The sequence below is a fragment of the Choloepus didactylus genome, chromosome 24 (assembly GCF_015220235.1).
Source record: "Choloepus didactylus isolate mChoDid1 chromosome 24, mChoDid1.pri, whole genome shotgun sequence".
Taxonomy (NCBI): domain Eukaryota; kingdom Metazoa; phylum Chordata; class Mammalia; order Pilosa; family Megalonychidae; genus Choloepus; species Choloepus didactylus.
In genome coordinates, this window is record NC_051330.1 from 10,160,368 (window position 1) to 10,176,101 (window position 15,734).

The 15,734-nt window shown below is 44.4% G+C and overlaps 1 protein-coding gene across 5 annotated transcripts in view; it reads left to right on the plus strand.

Moving 5' to 3' along the window:
- The window catches only part of RPS6KA2 (ribosomal protein S6 kinase A2), a 482,219-nt gene that overhangs the window by 457,153 nt on the left and 9,332 nt on the right, over positions 1-15,734 (plus strand). For all 5 annotated transcript variants that reach the window (XM_037817711.1, XM_037817713.1, XM_037817714.1 and 2 more), the window contains 5 exons: positions 3,236-3,325; positions 5,917-6,075; positions 7,733-7,894; positions 11,243-11,319; positions 14,031-14,148. In XM_037817711.1, the coding sequence (XP_037673639.1) occupies positions 3,236-3,325; positions 5,917-6,075; positions 7,733-7,894; positions 11,243-11,319; positions 14,031-14,148 (606 nt within the window). The remainder of the gene's footprint in view (positions 1-3,235; positions 3,326-5,916; positions 6,076-7,732; positions 7,895-11,242; positions 11,320-14,030; positions 14,149-15,734) is intronic.

Below are 15,734 nucleotides of genomic sequence, written 5' to 3' on the forward strand. Positions count from 1 at the left end.
AATTGTATTAGTCAAGATTCTCCAGAGAAACAGAACCTACAGGATACACACACACAAACACACACACAGTGAGGAAAAAGAGAGAGAGAGATTATAGGAATTGGCTCACACAACCATGGTGATTGGCAAGTCCAAATTTGTTAAGACAGGCCACAAGCTGGAAACTCTGGAAAGATGATTCTGAAATCTGGCATATCTGAACTCCACAGGGCAGAACACAAACTGGAAACTAATAATAGTGAAGTTGAATTCCCCAGGAGAAGCTGGCTGACTGAAGTAAAGGCAGGAATTCTTCTTTCTGACTTCTGAAATCCTCAGTTTTGTCTTTTAAGACCTCCAAGTGTTTGGATGAGGAGATTCCCCACATTGCTGAGGGCAATCTCCTGTGTTAATTGTAGATGCAATCGGCTGTAGATGCAATTGGCTGGCTCAAGATGCAAATCCATCTGTGAAATACCCTCGCAGTAATAATCAGGCCAGTGCTCACTTGACCAAACAACTGGACACCATAACCTGGCCAAGCTGACACTTGAAATTAACCGTCTCAGCCGTGTTCCTCTAAGAAAGGTTTCCCCATTTAGCAAACTCCTGATGCCTCTCCTGCCCCCTCAGGCCAAGGGGAGATAATGCTCCCCACTGTTGCTAGCCTCACAGTACTGCATTATCCACTGTTGGTTCACTTAACCTCTTTCCACACTTTGGAAAGTAGTCCCTCAATTAAATACTCCTCGGATGACCCCATTTGTGTCTGACATCTGATTTTCTTTCTGGAACCTTCAACTGAACATCTTCCCCCAACATTATTTTTAAACATTACCACTGCTCCTTGGCACTGACCTGAAAGGAAGATTTAGAGACGAGGACTCAAAGTAATGTTTCGGTGTTGCAAACTGGCAGGGTCATTCATTCCCTGCCTCAGCCTATAAGGATACTTACATTTTATCATCATAATAAGAATAACACGTAGCAAATATTTTCTGCATATCAGGGAGTTCTAAGAGCTTTATACGTATTAATTTGTTGAATCCTCATAACAACCCTGCAAGATGAATAGTGTTATCCCTGTTTGCACAGATGAAGAAACCGTGGCTTCGGGAGGTTCAGTAACCTGGTGAAATGCAACGGAGAGTAAGTGGTGAGGGCAGGACTCAAACCAGGACAGGCTGGCTGCAGAGCTTGTGCTCTTAACCGCTCTTCTATATCATCTCAGTCCTGGGGTGGGGCAGATTCCTTCCTCCAGGTATCCTGGATTATCCAGGTGGAGCCAATGCAATCACAAGGGCTCTAAAGGGCCGAAGAGGGGACCAGAGAGAAGATCAGAGTAATGGGATCTGCTCCCTGAAGATGGAGGAAGGAAGACATGAGCCAGGGAATGCATAGCGGCCATTGGAAATTGACCAAGGCAAGAAACCCACCCTGGGGCTTCCAGCAAAGAAGGTAGCCCTTCAACATCTTGATTTTAACCCAGTGAGACCCATGTTGGATTTCTAACCTGCAGAACTCTAAGATAATAAATTTGGGTTGTTTCAAGCCAAAAAAAAGCCTTCCTTTCAAGCCGCGTATGGCAAACTTGCTAACCCACCCTGTCACCCTGCGATGGGAGCGTGTCTCCAAACTCTTGTGTTTAAGTGCCAGAGAGTGAGGGGCTCACAGCCTGGGCTGTCTTCGTCTCACTGCAGAGATATTGTTGTTTTCTATTTTTAATTTTCCACCTCATTCAACTTACGAGATGAAATTTAAGACTGATTGATTAAATCAACCTTTTTATGTTGTTTGTAGAATTTACAGTAATTTCTGATATGGTTAAATTGAAAATAACCAAACTACCACAGCGTCCTTACCTCTGATGAAAAACCATACTTCCCCCATAAGCAAATCAGCAGCATCACTGAGAGACAGGTGGTTTTACTTCCAGGAAGGAAACGGCAGGACTATGCAAACCCTTTTGGGTCTCCTTCAGATCTTACTCATCTCCCACCATGGGACATTGATCTAGACACTTCTTTCTCTTCCCTTCATTTCCTCCATATGCCACCTTAGAGAACAGCCAGTTTGTGGTTTTCAGTTGTTGGTAACAGTGCCTTGTGGGTTCCACCACATTTTGATTAAAAAATGTTTAAGTATTGGTTTTTAAAATGTAATAAAAATCAACCTGCATGCTCAAATGTGTATCGAATTATAATCACTAAACAAGATCATGTCTCCAATGTGTTAAAATTTACGGTGCTTCACATTTGAGGATGTACATTGATTTTTATTACGATCTTAAAATATTTTTCAAAAGTAAGTTAGATTTTAAGGTAAAGTATCTTTTAAAACTGTGATTTTTACAAATACTTAATGTAAGTCAGAATTTATGTTAAGACTTGCAGCAAAAGAACATGAAAAAATAAAATTGACACCGGGTTAATAGATAAGTATCATTCATAAGCCCAGATTTAGTATCATGTAGCCCCTTTGTTCTCATGTATTAGCTTATAAAATGCATTTTGACATCTTTATTTAATTTTCTGAATAGGTACTATATCCACGAGGTTAAAATTGAAAAACTACGAAGTAAGGTCCTCCTAGCACCCCTTGAACACTCCCCTCCCCACAGGAAGCCACAGTGTTTTCTCTTTCCTCTAGGGTTATTGTATGCATGGGGTAAAACTATTTTATCTGCTACCCTAAGGCTAGGATAACAGATAGACATGCTAGAGGGAAGAGGGCAGGGATGGAAACAAGAAAGAACTTCTAGTACATCTAAGTCACAGCAGCAAACCCACCCCAGTGGTTCTCTGGTGAGAACTTTGCACCTCCTCTAATTGTGTTGCTGGCTTGTAGCTCACAGGATAAGGTGAATGATACACAGGCAACCCAACCCAGAACCTGTAGCGATGGTTGAAAAGCACATTCCATTATTTTTTGGTGTCTACATGAGCTTTCCAAACCCACCTTCTCTGCTCAACCTTATAATATCTTAAGATTATTGTCTGAAGGTTGGTAGCCCTCTCTTTCTTTAATGTAAGTCAGATGCTAGTTGAGAAAGAAAGGAGTAAGTGTGAATCTCTAGGCAATAATCAGTGATCTGAGTTGAGTGGGAAGGTGGTGGAAAGGGGGCAGCATGTAATCAGGCCAACCGTGGGCCAGACAACATCCAAACCCATTCCAGAAAAGGTCCAAGCCAGAAGACACCATCTGAAAGAAAGCCTAAACGCAAACCTCTCATTGTCCAATGCCGTTTTTGTTCCAGATCATCGACAAGAGTAAAAGAGACCCCTCGGAAGAGATTGAGATCCTCCTGAGATATGGCCAACACCCCAACATCATCACCCTGAAAGATGTAAGTGGTCCTCATACAACAGTGATGTCGCTTCTGCTTTGTGTTTCTTCAACTAGTGCAATAAAGCAACCGCTTACTGAGTGCGAGCTTTCTGCAGATTTCAGCTAACGGTTGTCACAGCCAAGAGTGCATGTCTGAGCCAATTCCTACCTCATGCATCCTCTGGTTTGCTTAGTAGCTGGTTGGCTTAACTTGCTGGATTGATTTTTCACGTCACTTAGCACCCCCTACTCCTCCCAAATCAAGTAATTTCCAAATATGAAAGAGGAAAAATAACCAGTGTGAATTATAATTCCAATGTATTGTTTTTTATTGTCTTTCTTAAATATAATGGAAACAGAGGGTAAAGGATTGGCGAGGTGAGTGCTGGATCAGCTCTGAGGCTCCAGGTCTAGATGGCTATGGGACTTCTCGCAGCCCAGCCCGTGGATTTCTAGATTAGGTGCTTAGTGTCAGTTTCCCTGGGGGTCAGGACAGGATTGGCATGCAGGGTTTGAGATCAGGGAATAAGGAGTATGCAGTAAGTTTACTCCATATTCCCCCTCACCCTCTAACTCCAGAATGATTCCAATATCACGAATCTAGAGCCTCAAGAATAATGGGGCCACCTCCCTGTCCTTCGGGTCTGGTAAATTCCTGGAGTAAGACGCCTTCAAGATGCCAATTAAATTCTGAGGGAAATGTGGAAGAGGTACTTGAGGTCAGTGAAGCTTACAATTAAGCCAAGCCTTTGTTCATGTTAGATGACGCTTACTCTGTTGCTCAGATTCAGGACTCTTGCCATTCACTTTATATATTAAGATCAGCAAACAAAAGTCAACTAATGTGAAAACTCCGTAGTTATTATATTTGAAATGAGTGAATCCGAATTCATTCCAAGTGAATGAAGACATTGTGTTTACATTTTCAAAAACAGAGTATTGGTGTTAATAAAGTCAGAAATAAATACACCAGCGTTAACTTTACATCTTCTAAGTTCAAACCTGGGGAAATTTTAGTAATTTACCCTGAAAATTCATTTGTTTGTGAGCTAAAATAATAATTGTATCTATGTTCTTTGCCGTATCTCACATCAAGCTCTTGTCGATGACTGTGTAGGCCCTTGGATACACCTGCGTGGAACAAAATTAGCCAGAGAGTTGGGTTTTTAAGTTCATGAAATTAAAGCTAGTATGGACAAAAGCTATCTTCATCTGTTGCTTTTCTGAAAGAAAACACTGCTTTGAGGTGGTAAATGAACTCTGGGGATTCTGCCTGAACTCCCAGTCCCCTGCTACTCAAAGTGTTGTTCATGGGACAGCAGCCAAGACATCAGCTGGAAGCTTCTTAGAAACGCACAGTCTCAGGCTCCAGCTTGGACCTACTGAATCAGAATCTGCCTTTTAACAGGATTCCCCTAAGAGTATATGCACATCAAGGTTTGAGAAGAAATGCCTTTTTTTCCCCCTTTTCTTTCTTAATTAGAAAAGTTGTACATTTACAGAAAAGTCATGCATGAAATACAGAGTTCCCATAAACCCCTGTATTAGCTGGGGTTCTCTAGGGAAACAGAGCCAACAGGAGATATCTGTAAACATGAGATTTTATAAAAGTGTCTCACGCAACTGTGGGGATGCACAAGTCCAAACTCCGTAGAGCAGGATGCACGAGTCCAAATTCCACAGGGCGGACAGCAAACTGGCACCTCCTCAGGAGACTCTTCACTTGGCTAGCCAAAGAAGAAGTGAAGGTGCTCTCTTTTTCTTCTTTAAAAGTCTTCAACTGATTGGTTTAAATCCAGCTGGTTGAATTCTCTCATTGCGGAAGACATGCCCTTCATTGATGTAATCAGTCATCATACAGTCAATTGACTGATGATTTAATAAACCAGCCTTCTGGTTTATTAACCAGCCACAAATGTCCTTGCAGTAATGGTTAGGCCAGTGCTTGCTTGACCAGACACCTGGGCACCATCACCTGGCCACGTGAATCTAACCATCACAGCCCCCCTATTATTAACACCTTGCATTAGTGTGGTACATTTGTTACAATTCATAAAAGAACATTTTTGTAATTGTACTGTTAACTATAGTCCATTATTTACAATAGGGTTCACTGTCTTCTACGGTCCCATGCGTGTTTTATTTTTATTTTTATTTTTATTCTAGTAACATATATACAACTAATTGCATGGTGTTGGGCCAACATTCACATTGTTAATCTCTAAATAGGTCTACCTCTGCTATCTAAATATATGGGCAATTTCAAGCAAATATTAATTTCAGCTAAAAACAGATACATGCAATTATTAGCCCTTCAGGCCACACTCACGCCTTCCTGTTCAGCAGTTGGTTATTAAAGCTGGGGTGTTTCCTAAGGAAGCCATATCTGGTAGCACTGGACTGGCCATACGCTCACCTTCTGCAGCACACCTGTTTCCATCCCCAGGTGAACGCTAGAATCCCAGCCTCTCCCCCCGGGAGCCTCTCACCTGCCACCACTAGACTTGTCCCTCTCGGACACTACCCAGCTGCCCCCCTAGTGAGAGGGCAGCCTCGTGGGGCCCGGGAGCTGCTGAGGTCTGTTTGCCCCTCTTCTCTCGGCCCCCCCAGGTCTACGACGACGGGAAGTACGTGTACCTGGTGATGGAGCTGATGCGTGGCGGGGAGCTCCTGGACCGTATCCTGAGGCAGAGATACTTCTCGGAGCGGGAAGCCAGCGATGTCCTGTGCACCATCACGAAGACTATGGACTACCTCCACTCCCAGGGGGTAAGGGCCCAGCCTCCCCTCCCGGAGCGGACCTGTGGGAAGGTCATGGCCAAAGAACTGGGAACCAGTATCGCCCAAGGGCTGGGACCTGAGGACATCCTTGAATTCCTTCCAGATCACAGACTTTCCCTCTTATGTGCGTGTGCACCTCGAGGAGGGTCTAAAATCATGTGTACGCACAGTGTATCCAGGAGTTAGGCAAGGAGATTAAATTTACCTGGACCTTTGGATATCAAGTACTTTGGGCTTGATGAAGGTTAATGCTGGAATTTTCATTACGTGCCATATTTAAAATCGATGATTAGCAAAGGAATGCTGTAGATGAAAATGAGAATGAGATTTACATCACCACTGCCACATTTAGGCACTGTTCTAAGCTCTTCATTATTTTAATCCCGTCGTGCCCATTTGACAGATGAGGAGAGTAAGGCCCAGAAAGGTTTTGTGTCTTGTCCAAGCTTGTTCAGCTAATCAGTGGCAGAGCCAGGATTCGGACCAGGCCAGTCTAGTTCCAGAACTCAACACACTTCGCCACAGTTGCATCAAATAACTTTTTCTCCTCCCCTCTCTCTCTTTTAAGAATTTCTTATGAAATGGGCAAATACTTTCTTAGCCAGCAGTGTGTGCATTCTTACAAGTTTTTAAAATGTAGTCATCTCTGAACAGAATGTTCTCGAAGGACCACACAGTGGGCCTTTTCTGTGGGATCACCCGGTGGATAATAAGTATTTTCTGCTTTTCCTAGAACAGTCACAGCCTAGAGGAAACCCTCTGAGTCATGCTTTTTGCAGACTTGCTTATATTTAATAAAGGGAGGTAACAGAACTGTCACCAAAATATCTCATTTCCTTTGCCATCAGGATCTCTGTAAACCAAACTTAATTGCCCAAGTTGGTCCTTTTTACTTCCCTCTTATATCCTCACTGTGGATTTTAATACGACAATGGGAATGGTTGGGTTTCAGGCCTTTACAAAGGCGTCCCACATGCCACTACAACTGGTCTCTCTGTCCCATTTGGAAGAAATCGGTTTGGGCCCTAAGGAACTGCTTTGCTTTGAAGTGGCCTCTTGCTGCTGCCCACCTTACACCCCCAGACCTCCCCATGGTACCTGCTGGAACACCTGCCCTCTCCTCTGTAGCACTCGTCACGGGCCATTTTATAGGCTTTGTGCAGTTATTTGCTGTTTCTTCCACTCGTCATAACTTTGTCACATCCCCAACACCAAATAGCACTTGGCACGTTGGACGTGCTCCACAAATATTTATTGAATGAATATAATTTTAAAAAAAAACAACTTTTTATTATTCCAGTTACCTGAACGCACCACAACATTTCCTTTTATGTAATGGCTCCAAAAAACCATCACTCCCTTCCCTCATCTCGATAGGTGTGTGTTTATTTATCGACTCAAATATTGACTCACAGTAAAAGCAGTTTATGCTGGGTCCTGGGATTTGAGTGAACGACGTGACAGAGAGAAAGAAGGGAAGTGGAACCACTCTAAAGCATACAGCATCCCATTTTATATAGCTGATTTGCTTCCTGCTGAACGAGCTGCCCAGAATAAAGAATTCCGAAATAACGCCTTATATTCTTAATCTGTCCCCCTTCGTTCTCCTCGTCTGTCCTTTGCATAATGACCCCTTTGTGTCCAGGTTGTTCATCGAGACCTGAAGCCAAGCAATATACTGTACATGGACGAGTCTGGAAACCCCGAATCCATCCGAATCTGTGACTTTGGATTTGCCAAGCAACTGCGAGCCGAGAACGGGCTGCTCATGACCCCCTGCTACACAGCAAACTTTGTGGCCCCTGAGGTAAGAAGATCTCCTAAACCAGCAGGAAGATGGGAAGACAGAAGCCACTGTCCCTTAAAGAGAGGATGCTGTCTTCTCCTGCTTTCTAAAGGAACTGGGTAGTCTGGTGTAGGAGAGGCAATTTAAGTTCAGCAACGGTAATTAGGAACATGGATGAGAACCTTCAGTCTCTTCTGAATCAGCCACTAATTTTGTTACAAAACAGTCATTTTTATCATTTTATTTGCCTATTTGGAAAAATTTTAAATGATCACCTTTTCAGGTAAAATTGTCATTCTACTATAGACAATTTGGATCAAATTTGTGTATTCATTACGACTCAGATTGTAGAATAAGGCTGTTCCGGTTTGCTAATGCTGCCATTTGCAAAATACCAGAAATGGATTGGCTTTTATAAAGGGGATTTATTTGGTTCCACAGTACAGTCTTAAGGCCATAAAGTGTCCAAGGTAAGGCATCAAAAATAGGGTACCTTCACTGGAGAAAGGCCATTGGCATCCGGAAAACCTCTGTTAGCTGGGAAGGCATGTGGCTGGCGTCTGCTTGCTCCCAGGTTGCATTGGCATTCTCCAAAATGTCTCTGTGTCAGCTTCTCAGGGCAAACTCTGGGCTGGTACCTCCAAAACGTCAGCAAAACTCTGCTTTCAATGGCCATCTTCAAAATGTGTCTCAGCTGTAGCAGCAAGCTTCTTATATAGGACTCTAGTAAACTAATCAAGAGCCATGCTGAATGGGCAGGGCCACGCCTCCATACGAATTATCTAATCAGACTTATCACCCACAGTTGAGTGGGTCACATCTCCATGGAAACAACCTAATCCAAAGGTTCCAACTTAATCAACAGTAATACGTCTGCCCCCATAAGATTGCATCAAAGAATGTGGCTTTTTCGGGGTGATGTAATGTATACAAACCAGTTCAAAGGCCATTACTTTCTTTACAAAACGTGGACGTGGAATGAGTGGGCCATCTATAATCAGAGCTGTTTCTATAACAGCCCAGCTAGAGATCACAGTTTTTCAGACTGACTTTGTGCCCTAATTCTTGCTCCGCATTGTTTTCCCTGGCAGGAGTGAGTTAGCCACTACCACATTTAGTGCCATTAGTGCTCCACAGTGATCTGCAAATGAAAGCTCACAGTAAACCAAAGGGCTCTCTGCCTGCCCCCTCATCTTAGAAAAGTCCAGCAAGAGATACATGGGGACACTGGCTCCCCTGGGATAATTTCCATTGTTTTCTGGTCCTTGATATGTCTCTGAGGATCAATCTGGCTTCTTCCTTTTTAGAAAAGCAACCAAAGGGGTGCCTGTGGTAGAAAGAAGGGATGGGAGGGTGAGGCTGAAGGGAGAGAGGGGCAAGCAATCGGAATGAAAATGAACGTTAGATTCCATGTGGGTCCTTCTACCTGTTGACGAGACTGGCCATTTTTGAAGGAAGCATTGCTCTTTGGTGAGTAGCATGACATGTCCAGGGAAGTCCTAAAAGAGGGGGATGCCTGGCACCCAACAGTGGGTCTGTGAGCTGTTTCAGAGGAAAACCAAGGCCACTGTCTGCAGCCAAGACGATCAGGTGCACCCTCCCGAGATGAGGATGGAGGTGCAGCCTGTGAGGACGTGCTTGAGGCCAGTGGTAGATTATCCAGAGGCCCCAGCTGAGAAGAGGGTCCTGTGCCCCCTTTAGAAATAATGTGGTGATCAACCTCTATTAATGCCTTATTTGATCAATACTAATATCAATATTGTTGATTTCCTTGATAATAGAATGCCTTACATTGGCATATTATGTTACCATTTACAACGCACTTTTACCAGTGGTTTTCACTTTTATCCCCATAAACCATGTTAAATGGACGGGGTAGATAGTATTAGCCATGTTTCATAGGTTAAAAAAAAAAAAGTCTGAGTAAGTTTAAGTGACTTCTGAAGATCACTCAGTGAGTGACCTAGAAGTTGGGGCTTGACCAATGAGCATCTAATTCACTCATCGTCATTGGTTGAAAGACCCCAGTGCTCACTGTTAGGGCTGAAGAGAGGAAGAAGGCTGGATCCTGGCTCGCAGGCCTAATGAAATTAAGCTCACGTCTCCTGAATCCATGTTTGAGGCTGAATCCGATCATCGGCAGTCTTCTGTGAGCATTTATGCCACGTTCTTTATCGTTATTCAACTATACGTATATCGGAGGAGATAGACCTCCCTTAAAGTCTATAATCCTATGACACACTGGGATTTCTCTCCCTAAGGAATTAAAGTCTCTCCTTTTCAGTATCTCTGACATATATTCCAGCCAGAGCTCACGGTGTGTGTGTGATGGTGTTGGGGCATCCCATGGTAGTGCCTTAGGGTTGGCTTTGCATTCAGAAAGGAAGGTCTCCCTCAATTTAGTAGGCCAAGCCTTCTATCTTGGGGCTTGCCCCTATGAAGCTTGTTACTGCAAAGGAGAAGCTAAACCTGCTTATAATTGTGTCTGAGAGTCTCCCCAAGTACCTCTTTCTTGCTCAGATGTGACCTCTCTCTCTCTGTCTAACTAAGCCACCTCAGCAGGTGAACTCACTGCCCTTCCCCCTACATGGGGCCTGACTCCCAGGGGTGTAAATTTCCCTGGCAACATGGGACATGACTCCTGGGGATGAACCTAGACCTTGCATCATGGGATTGAGAAAATTTTCTTGACCAAAAGGGGGAAGTGAAATGAAACAAAAGAAAGTTTCAGTGGCTGAGAGATTTCGAATGGAGTTGAGAGGTCACTCTGGAGGGCATTCTTATGCACTATATAAATATCCCTTTTTAGTTTTTACTATATTGGAATCGCTAGAATGAAATACCTGAAACTGTCAAACTGCAACCCAGTAGCCTTGATTCTTGAAGATGTTTGTATAACTATGTAGCTTACATGGTGTGACTGTGTGATTATGAAAACCCTGTGGCTCACACTCCCTTTATCCAGTGTATGGACAGATGACTAGAACAATGGGGACAAAAATTAAATGAAAAATAGGGGAATGAGGGGAATGGGATGTTTTAGGTGTTCTTTTTTACTTTTTATTCTTAATTTTATTATTATTTTTTTTTTTTGGAGTAAGGAAAATGTTGAAAAATTGATTGGGGTAATGAATGCACAACTGTATGACGGTGCTGTGAACAGTTGATTGTACACTGTGGATGACTGTGCGGTATGTGAATGTTTCTCAATAAATCTGAATTTTAAAACAAGGAAGGTCTCCCTGAAGACATAGTGCCAGCCTCCCCCAGCTACCTGCACTACCTTGCCTATTGATCCCACTGGAAAAACATGCTATCAACTTGGATTTTCTTAGCAAAGTACCAATCTTTCTCTTGTGTCTTCTCTAGGTCCTGAAGCGGCAAGGTTATGATGCGGCGTGTGACGTCTGGAGTTTGGGAATCCTGTTATACACCATGCTTGCAGGGTAACGGATAGCCTCCAATAGATGTTGATAATTGTTCCAGTTTGCTAAAGCTGCTGAAATGCAGTATACCAGAAATGGATCGGCTTTTTCAAAGGGGGGTTATTAGTTCACAAATTTACAGCTGTAAAGTCATGAAAATGTCCCAATTAAGGCATCAACAGGATGATACCTTCTCTGAAGAAAGACCAATGGCATCTGGGGCTCCTCTGTCACATGGGAAAGCACATGGCCAGAGTCTGCTGGTCCTTCTCTCCTGGGTTTAGCTTCTGGTTTCCTTGGCTTTCTCCAAAATGTCTCTGGGCTTCTGTCTTAGCTTCTCCCAGGGCAAACTCTGGTTTACAAATCTTAGCTTCTCTCCGAAATGTCTCTCTCAGCCTCTCTGAGCTCACATTCTCCCTGAGCTCTCTTGAAGGACTCTGGGAAAGGATTAAGACCCATCTTGAATGGGCTGGGTCACATCTAATCAAACAACCTAATCAAAAGATCCCACCCACAATAGGTCTGCCCTACAAGATTGGATTCAAAGAACATGATTTTTCTGGGAAACATAATAGATTTAAACCAGCACAATCATCAATGGCATTCTTGCCAAAGACAGCATAAGGTGGACGTCTCAATGGCTGGTCCCTTATTGTTTACCAGGGTGTCCGTGTGTGGACCAACATCCATTAATATGCACACACTCACAAATCTTGAGTGAATTGTTTCAAAATTCCTTAGTCATTGTTTTAGTTTCCTAGGCCACTCAAGCAAATACCATGAAATGGGGTAAACAATGAACCTTTATTGGCTCATGGTTTTGAGGTGAGGAGAAGTCTGAAATGAAGACATCAGCAAGGTGATGCTTCCTCCTTGAGGGACAGTGGCATTCTGGGGCTGACTGCTGGTGATCCTTGGTCCTTAGTCTGTCACATGACAAGGCACATGGTGGCCTCTCCTGGTCTTTCCCTTCTCTTCTGGGTTTCATTGATTTCAGCTTCTTGCTTCTGTGGCTTTCTCTCTCTGTGTCTGAATTTCATTCTCTTATAAAGGGCTCCAGTAATAGAATTAAGACCCATCCTGATTGACATGGGTCACACCTAAACTGAAGTAATGGGACCCTGTCAATAGAAGCCATCTCTTTCTATGGGCTAAAACAATTTTATTTGTTATCTTATGGCTAGGATAACAGATAGACATGCCTTAATTGAAGTAACCTCATCAAAAGGCCCTGCTTATAATGAGTTCATACCCACAGGAATGGATTAAGTTTAAGAGCATGTTTTTCTGAGGTACATACAGCTCCAAACCACTACAGTCACTTTCAGGACAGTTAAAGAATACAGATAAGAAATTAGCCATTCATTATTTTTAAAACAAAAATGAATCCCCTAATTAGAAATCTGAAGCTAGCTCATATGCAAAAAATACAAGACTTTTGACTAGATGGTTCACGTTTTCTCCATTGCACCATAGCGTGCTCTTAAAAGGTGGTGACATCTGTTCCTTACAAACAGCATCTGAGCCAAGAAGCATCCGTAGAAGTTCAGATCCAACAGTGCCCTACAAGAGGGCACTCAGTGACTCTGTAACTGGCTTTCCTGGCAGTCAGATATCTATGTCCACTGTACTGTGACAAGAAAACAAGGGGTTACAGAAAGAGGACTGGATCTGAAATCCAGACATCTAATTTCTAGGCTCAGCTCTACTGTTCGCTAGCTCTGAAGTGTGGGTTAAATCACCTCATTTGTGTCAGCCCCCTCACCAAAGTCATCTTGAGTGAGAGGAGGATACTGGATGATATTTGAGATTCCTTCCAGCCATGGACGTCTGTGATCCTCAGAGATCCACAGGATCCCAGCCTCTTTGAGTTTATTTCTTACAGATTGGAGGCAAAAAAGGACCCTAGACCATCTGATCCTTTTTATTAGTGAGGACATAATGAGGCATTTCATAATGAATTGGTAATTCATGTCCACAAGGAAAGGAGAGCAACTCGTGAGCCTGGGACTGTTTTTGAGAACTGTCATAACAAAGGAAAGGCTTGCAATCTCTTCCTAGTATCAGACTATTCGATTCTTTGTCCTTCTGATACTCACTTTGTCAGAAACTTTGCCATTAAAGGAAGTGCTGTGAGAATCCCATGTAACTCCTCCTTTGGGAAATCATGTATTATATGCCCTGGTTTACATTAAGGGATGACAAAATGAACTTCTGTTGAGGACTTACTGAATGTTAACTATTGTGCCTCACATTTTACATGTATCCATGCACATAACCTTCGTAGGGTCCTGTGAATATATTGTTATCCATTTGGAAGCTCCCAATATTAAATATTAAGCAATTTCTCAAAGAACCCAGAGTTGGTCATAGAACCGAGTCTCAAACATGAATCTCTCAGACTTCAAATCTCTGGCTGTCACCGCTGCACATCACTATCGCCATGGAAGCTAAATCATCAGGGAAACCAGAAATGGTCCAGAAAAGTCTAATCTTCCGGGTCCACGACACTTACTTCACTAGCCTTGCTCAACAACTAGCTTCATCCAAGTAAGGAAAATGGAAATAATATTAGGAAATAAATTTGCTTTGCCATGAATCTTCAGGCAGCAGATTTACAGTATAGAAAAGAAAGAAAATAGCCATTCTTTCTAACCGTAAAGTGGCATTATCTAACTTCAATTTAAACTATAAGTTGGAAGCTCACTAAGGTAAATTTTCTTATTACACAGCTTCACCCCCTTTGCAAATGGACCAGATGACACTCCTGAGGAGATTTTGGCAAGGATTGGCAGTGGGAAGTATGCTCTATCTGGAGGAAACTGGGATTCAATATCTGATGCGGCAAAGGTGAGTTATGTCTCAATATTCTTACTTTTTGAGTAGGGAGACACTATAAAAATTAAGTTTATTTGTGAGGAAGTTAGGACACTACATTTCATCAAGTTATAGATTTTTCAAAGCCTTTCAGCTAAAAAATTTATTTTAAAAATATTTTCTAGCACTTTTCATGTTTTTTAAGTTCTTAGTGATAGTGAAAAACAATTGCACTGAATGCTCGCAGCCACATCAAATGGAGTGCAGTAGAGGGGTGGGGGTCTGTTATTTTAAAACACCTTGCTTTGGGGCTTCTCTGCCAGGCTGCATCGTTTGTAACCCAGCCTCATTTCTTCTGACCACCAGACTCTTAGTGTTTAGAATTGGCCTGATCAGATTCCTCTATTTACTACTTACAATAGTAATTTGTAATCCAAAGCACTTAGAAGAAGCATCACCGATAGTCTATTTTCTGGGGTACTGTGAAAGACCTGGAAGGGGAGAGAATAAGAAGATCTGGGGTTCTAAACCCAGCTCTGCCATTGCTGTGCAGCCTCATACAGTGGTGGTGGAGGTGATGGAGTGATGGAGGAGGTGATGGAGTGATGGAGGAGGTGATGGAGTGATGGAGGAGGTGATGGTGGAGTGATGGAGGAGGTGATGGAGTGATGGAGGAGTTGATGGTGGCGTGATGGAGGAGGTAATGGAGTGATGGAGGAGGTGATGGTGGCGTGATGGAGGAGGTGATGGAGTGTGGAGGAGGTGATGGAGTGATGGAGGAGGTGATGGTGGAGTGATGGAGGAGGTGATGGTGGAGTGATGGAGGAGGTGATGGAGTGATGGAGGACGTGATGGTGGAGTGATGGAGGAGGTGATGGAGTGATGGAGGAGGTGATGGTGGAGTGATGGAGGAGGTGATGGAGTGATGGAGGTGATGGTGGAGTGATGGTGGCGTGCTGGCGTGCTGGCGGCGGTGCTGGTGCGTGCTGGCGGCGGTGCTGGCGTGCTGGCGGCGGTGCTGGCGTGCTGGCGGCGGTGCTGGTGGCTGCTGGCGGCGTTCTGGCGTGCTGGCGGCGCTGGTGGCGTGCTGCGGCGGTGCTGGCGTGCCGGTGCGGTCTGGTGGCGTGCTGGCGCGGTGCTGGAGTGCCGGCGGCGGTGCTGGTGGCGTGCTGGCGGCGGTGCTGGCGTGCTGGCGGTGCTGGCGTGCTGGCGTCCTGGTCGCGTGCTGGCGGCGGTGCTGGCGTGCTGGCGGCGGTGCTGGCGTGCTGGCGGCGGTCTGGTGCGTGCTGGCGGCGGTGCTGGTGGCCTGCTGCGGCGGTGCTGGCGTGCTGGCGGCGGTGTGGCGTGCTGGAGGCGGTGCTGGTGGCAGTGCTGGCGGCGGTGCTGGCGTGCTGGCGGCGGTGCTGGCGGTGCTGGTGGCGTGTTGGCGGCGGTGCTGGAGTGATGGAGGAGGTGATGGAGGAGTGATGGAGGAGGTGATGGTGGAGTGATGGAGGAGGTGATGGTGGAGTGATGGCAGAGATGATGGCGGAGGTGATGGTGGAGGAGACACTTCATGACATTAATTTCCCGTGTCTCAGGCCCTACCACACCAAGTGCTTCCTTCCACATATCACCTC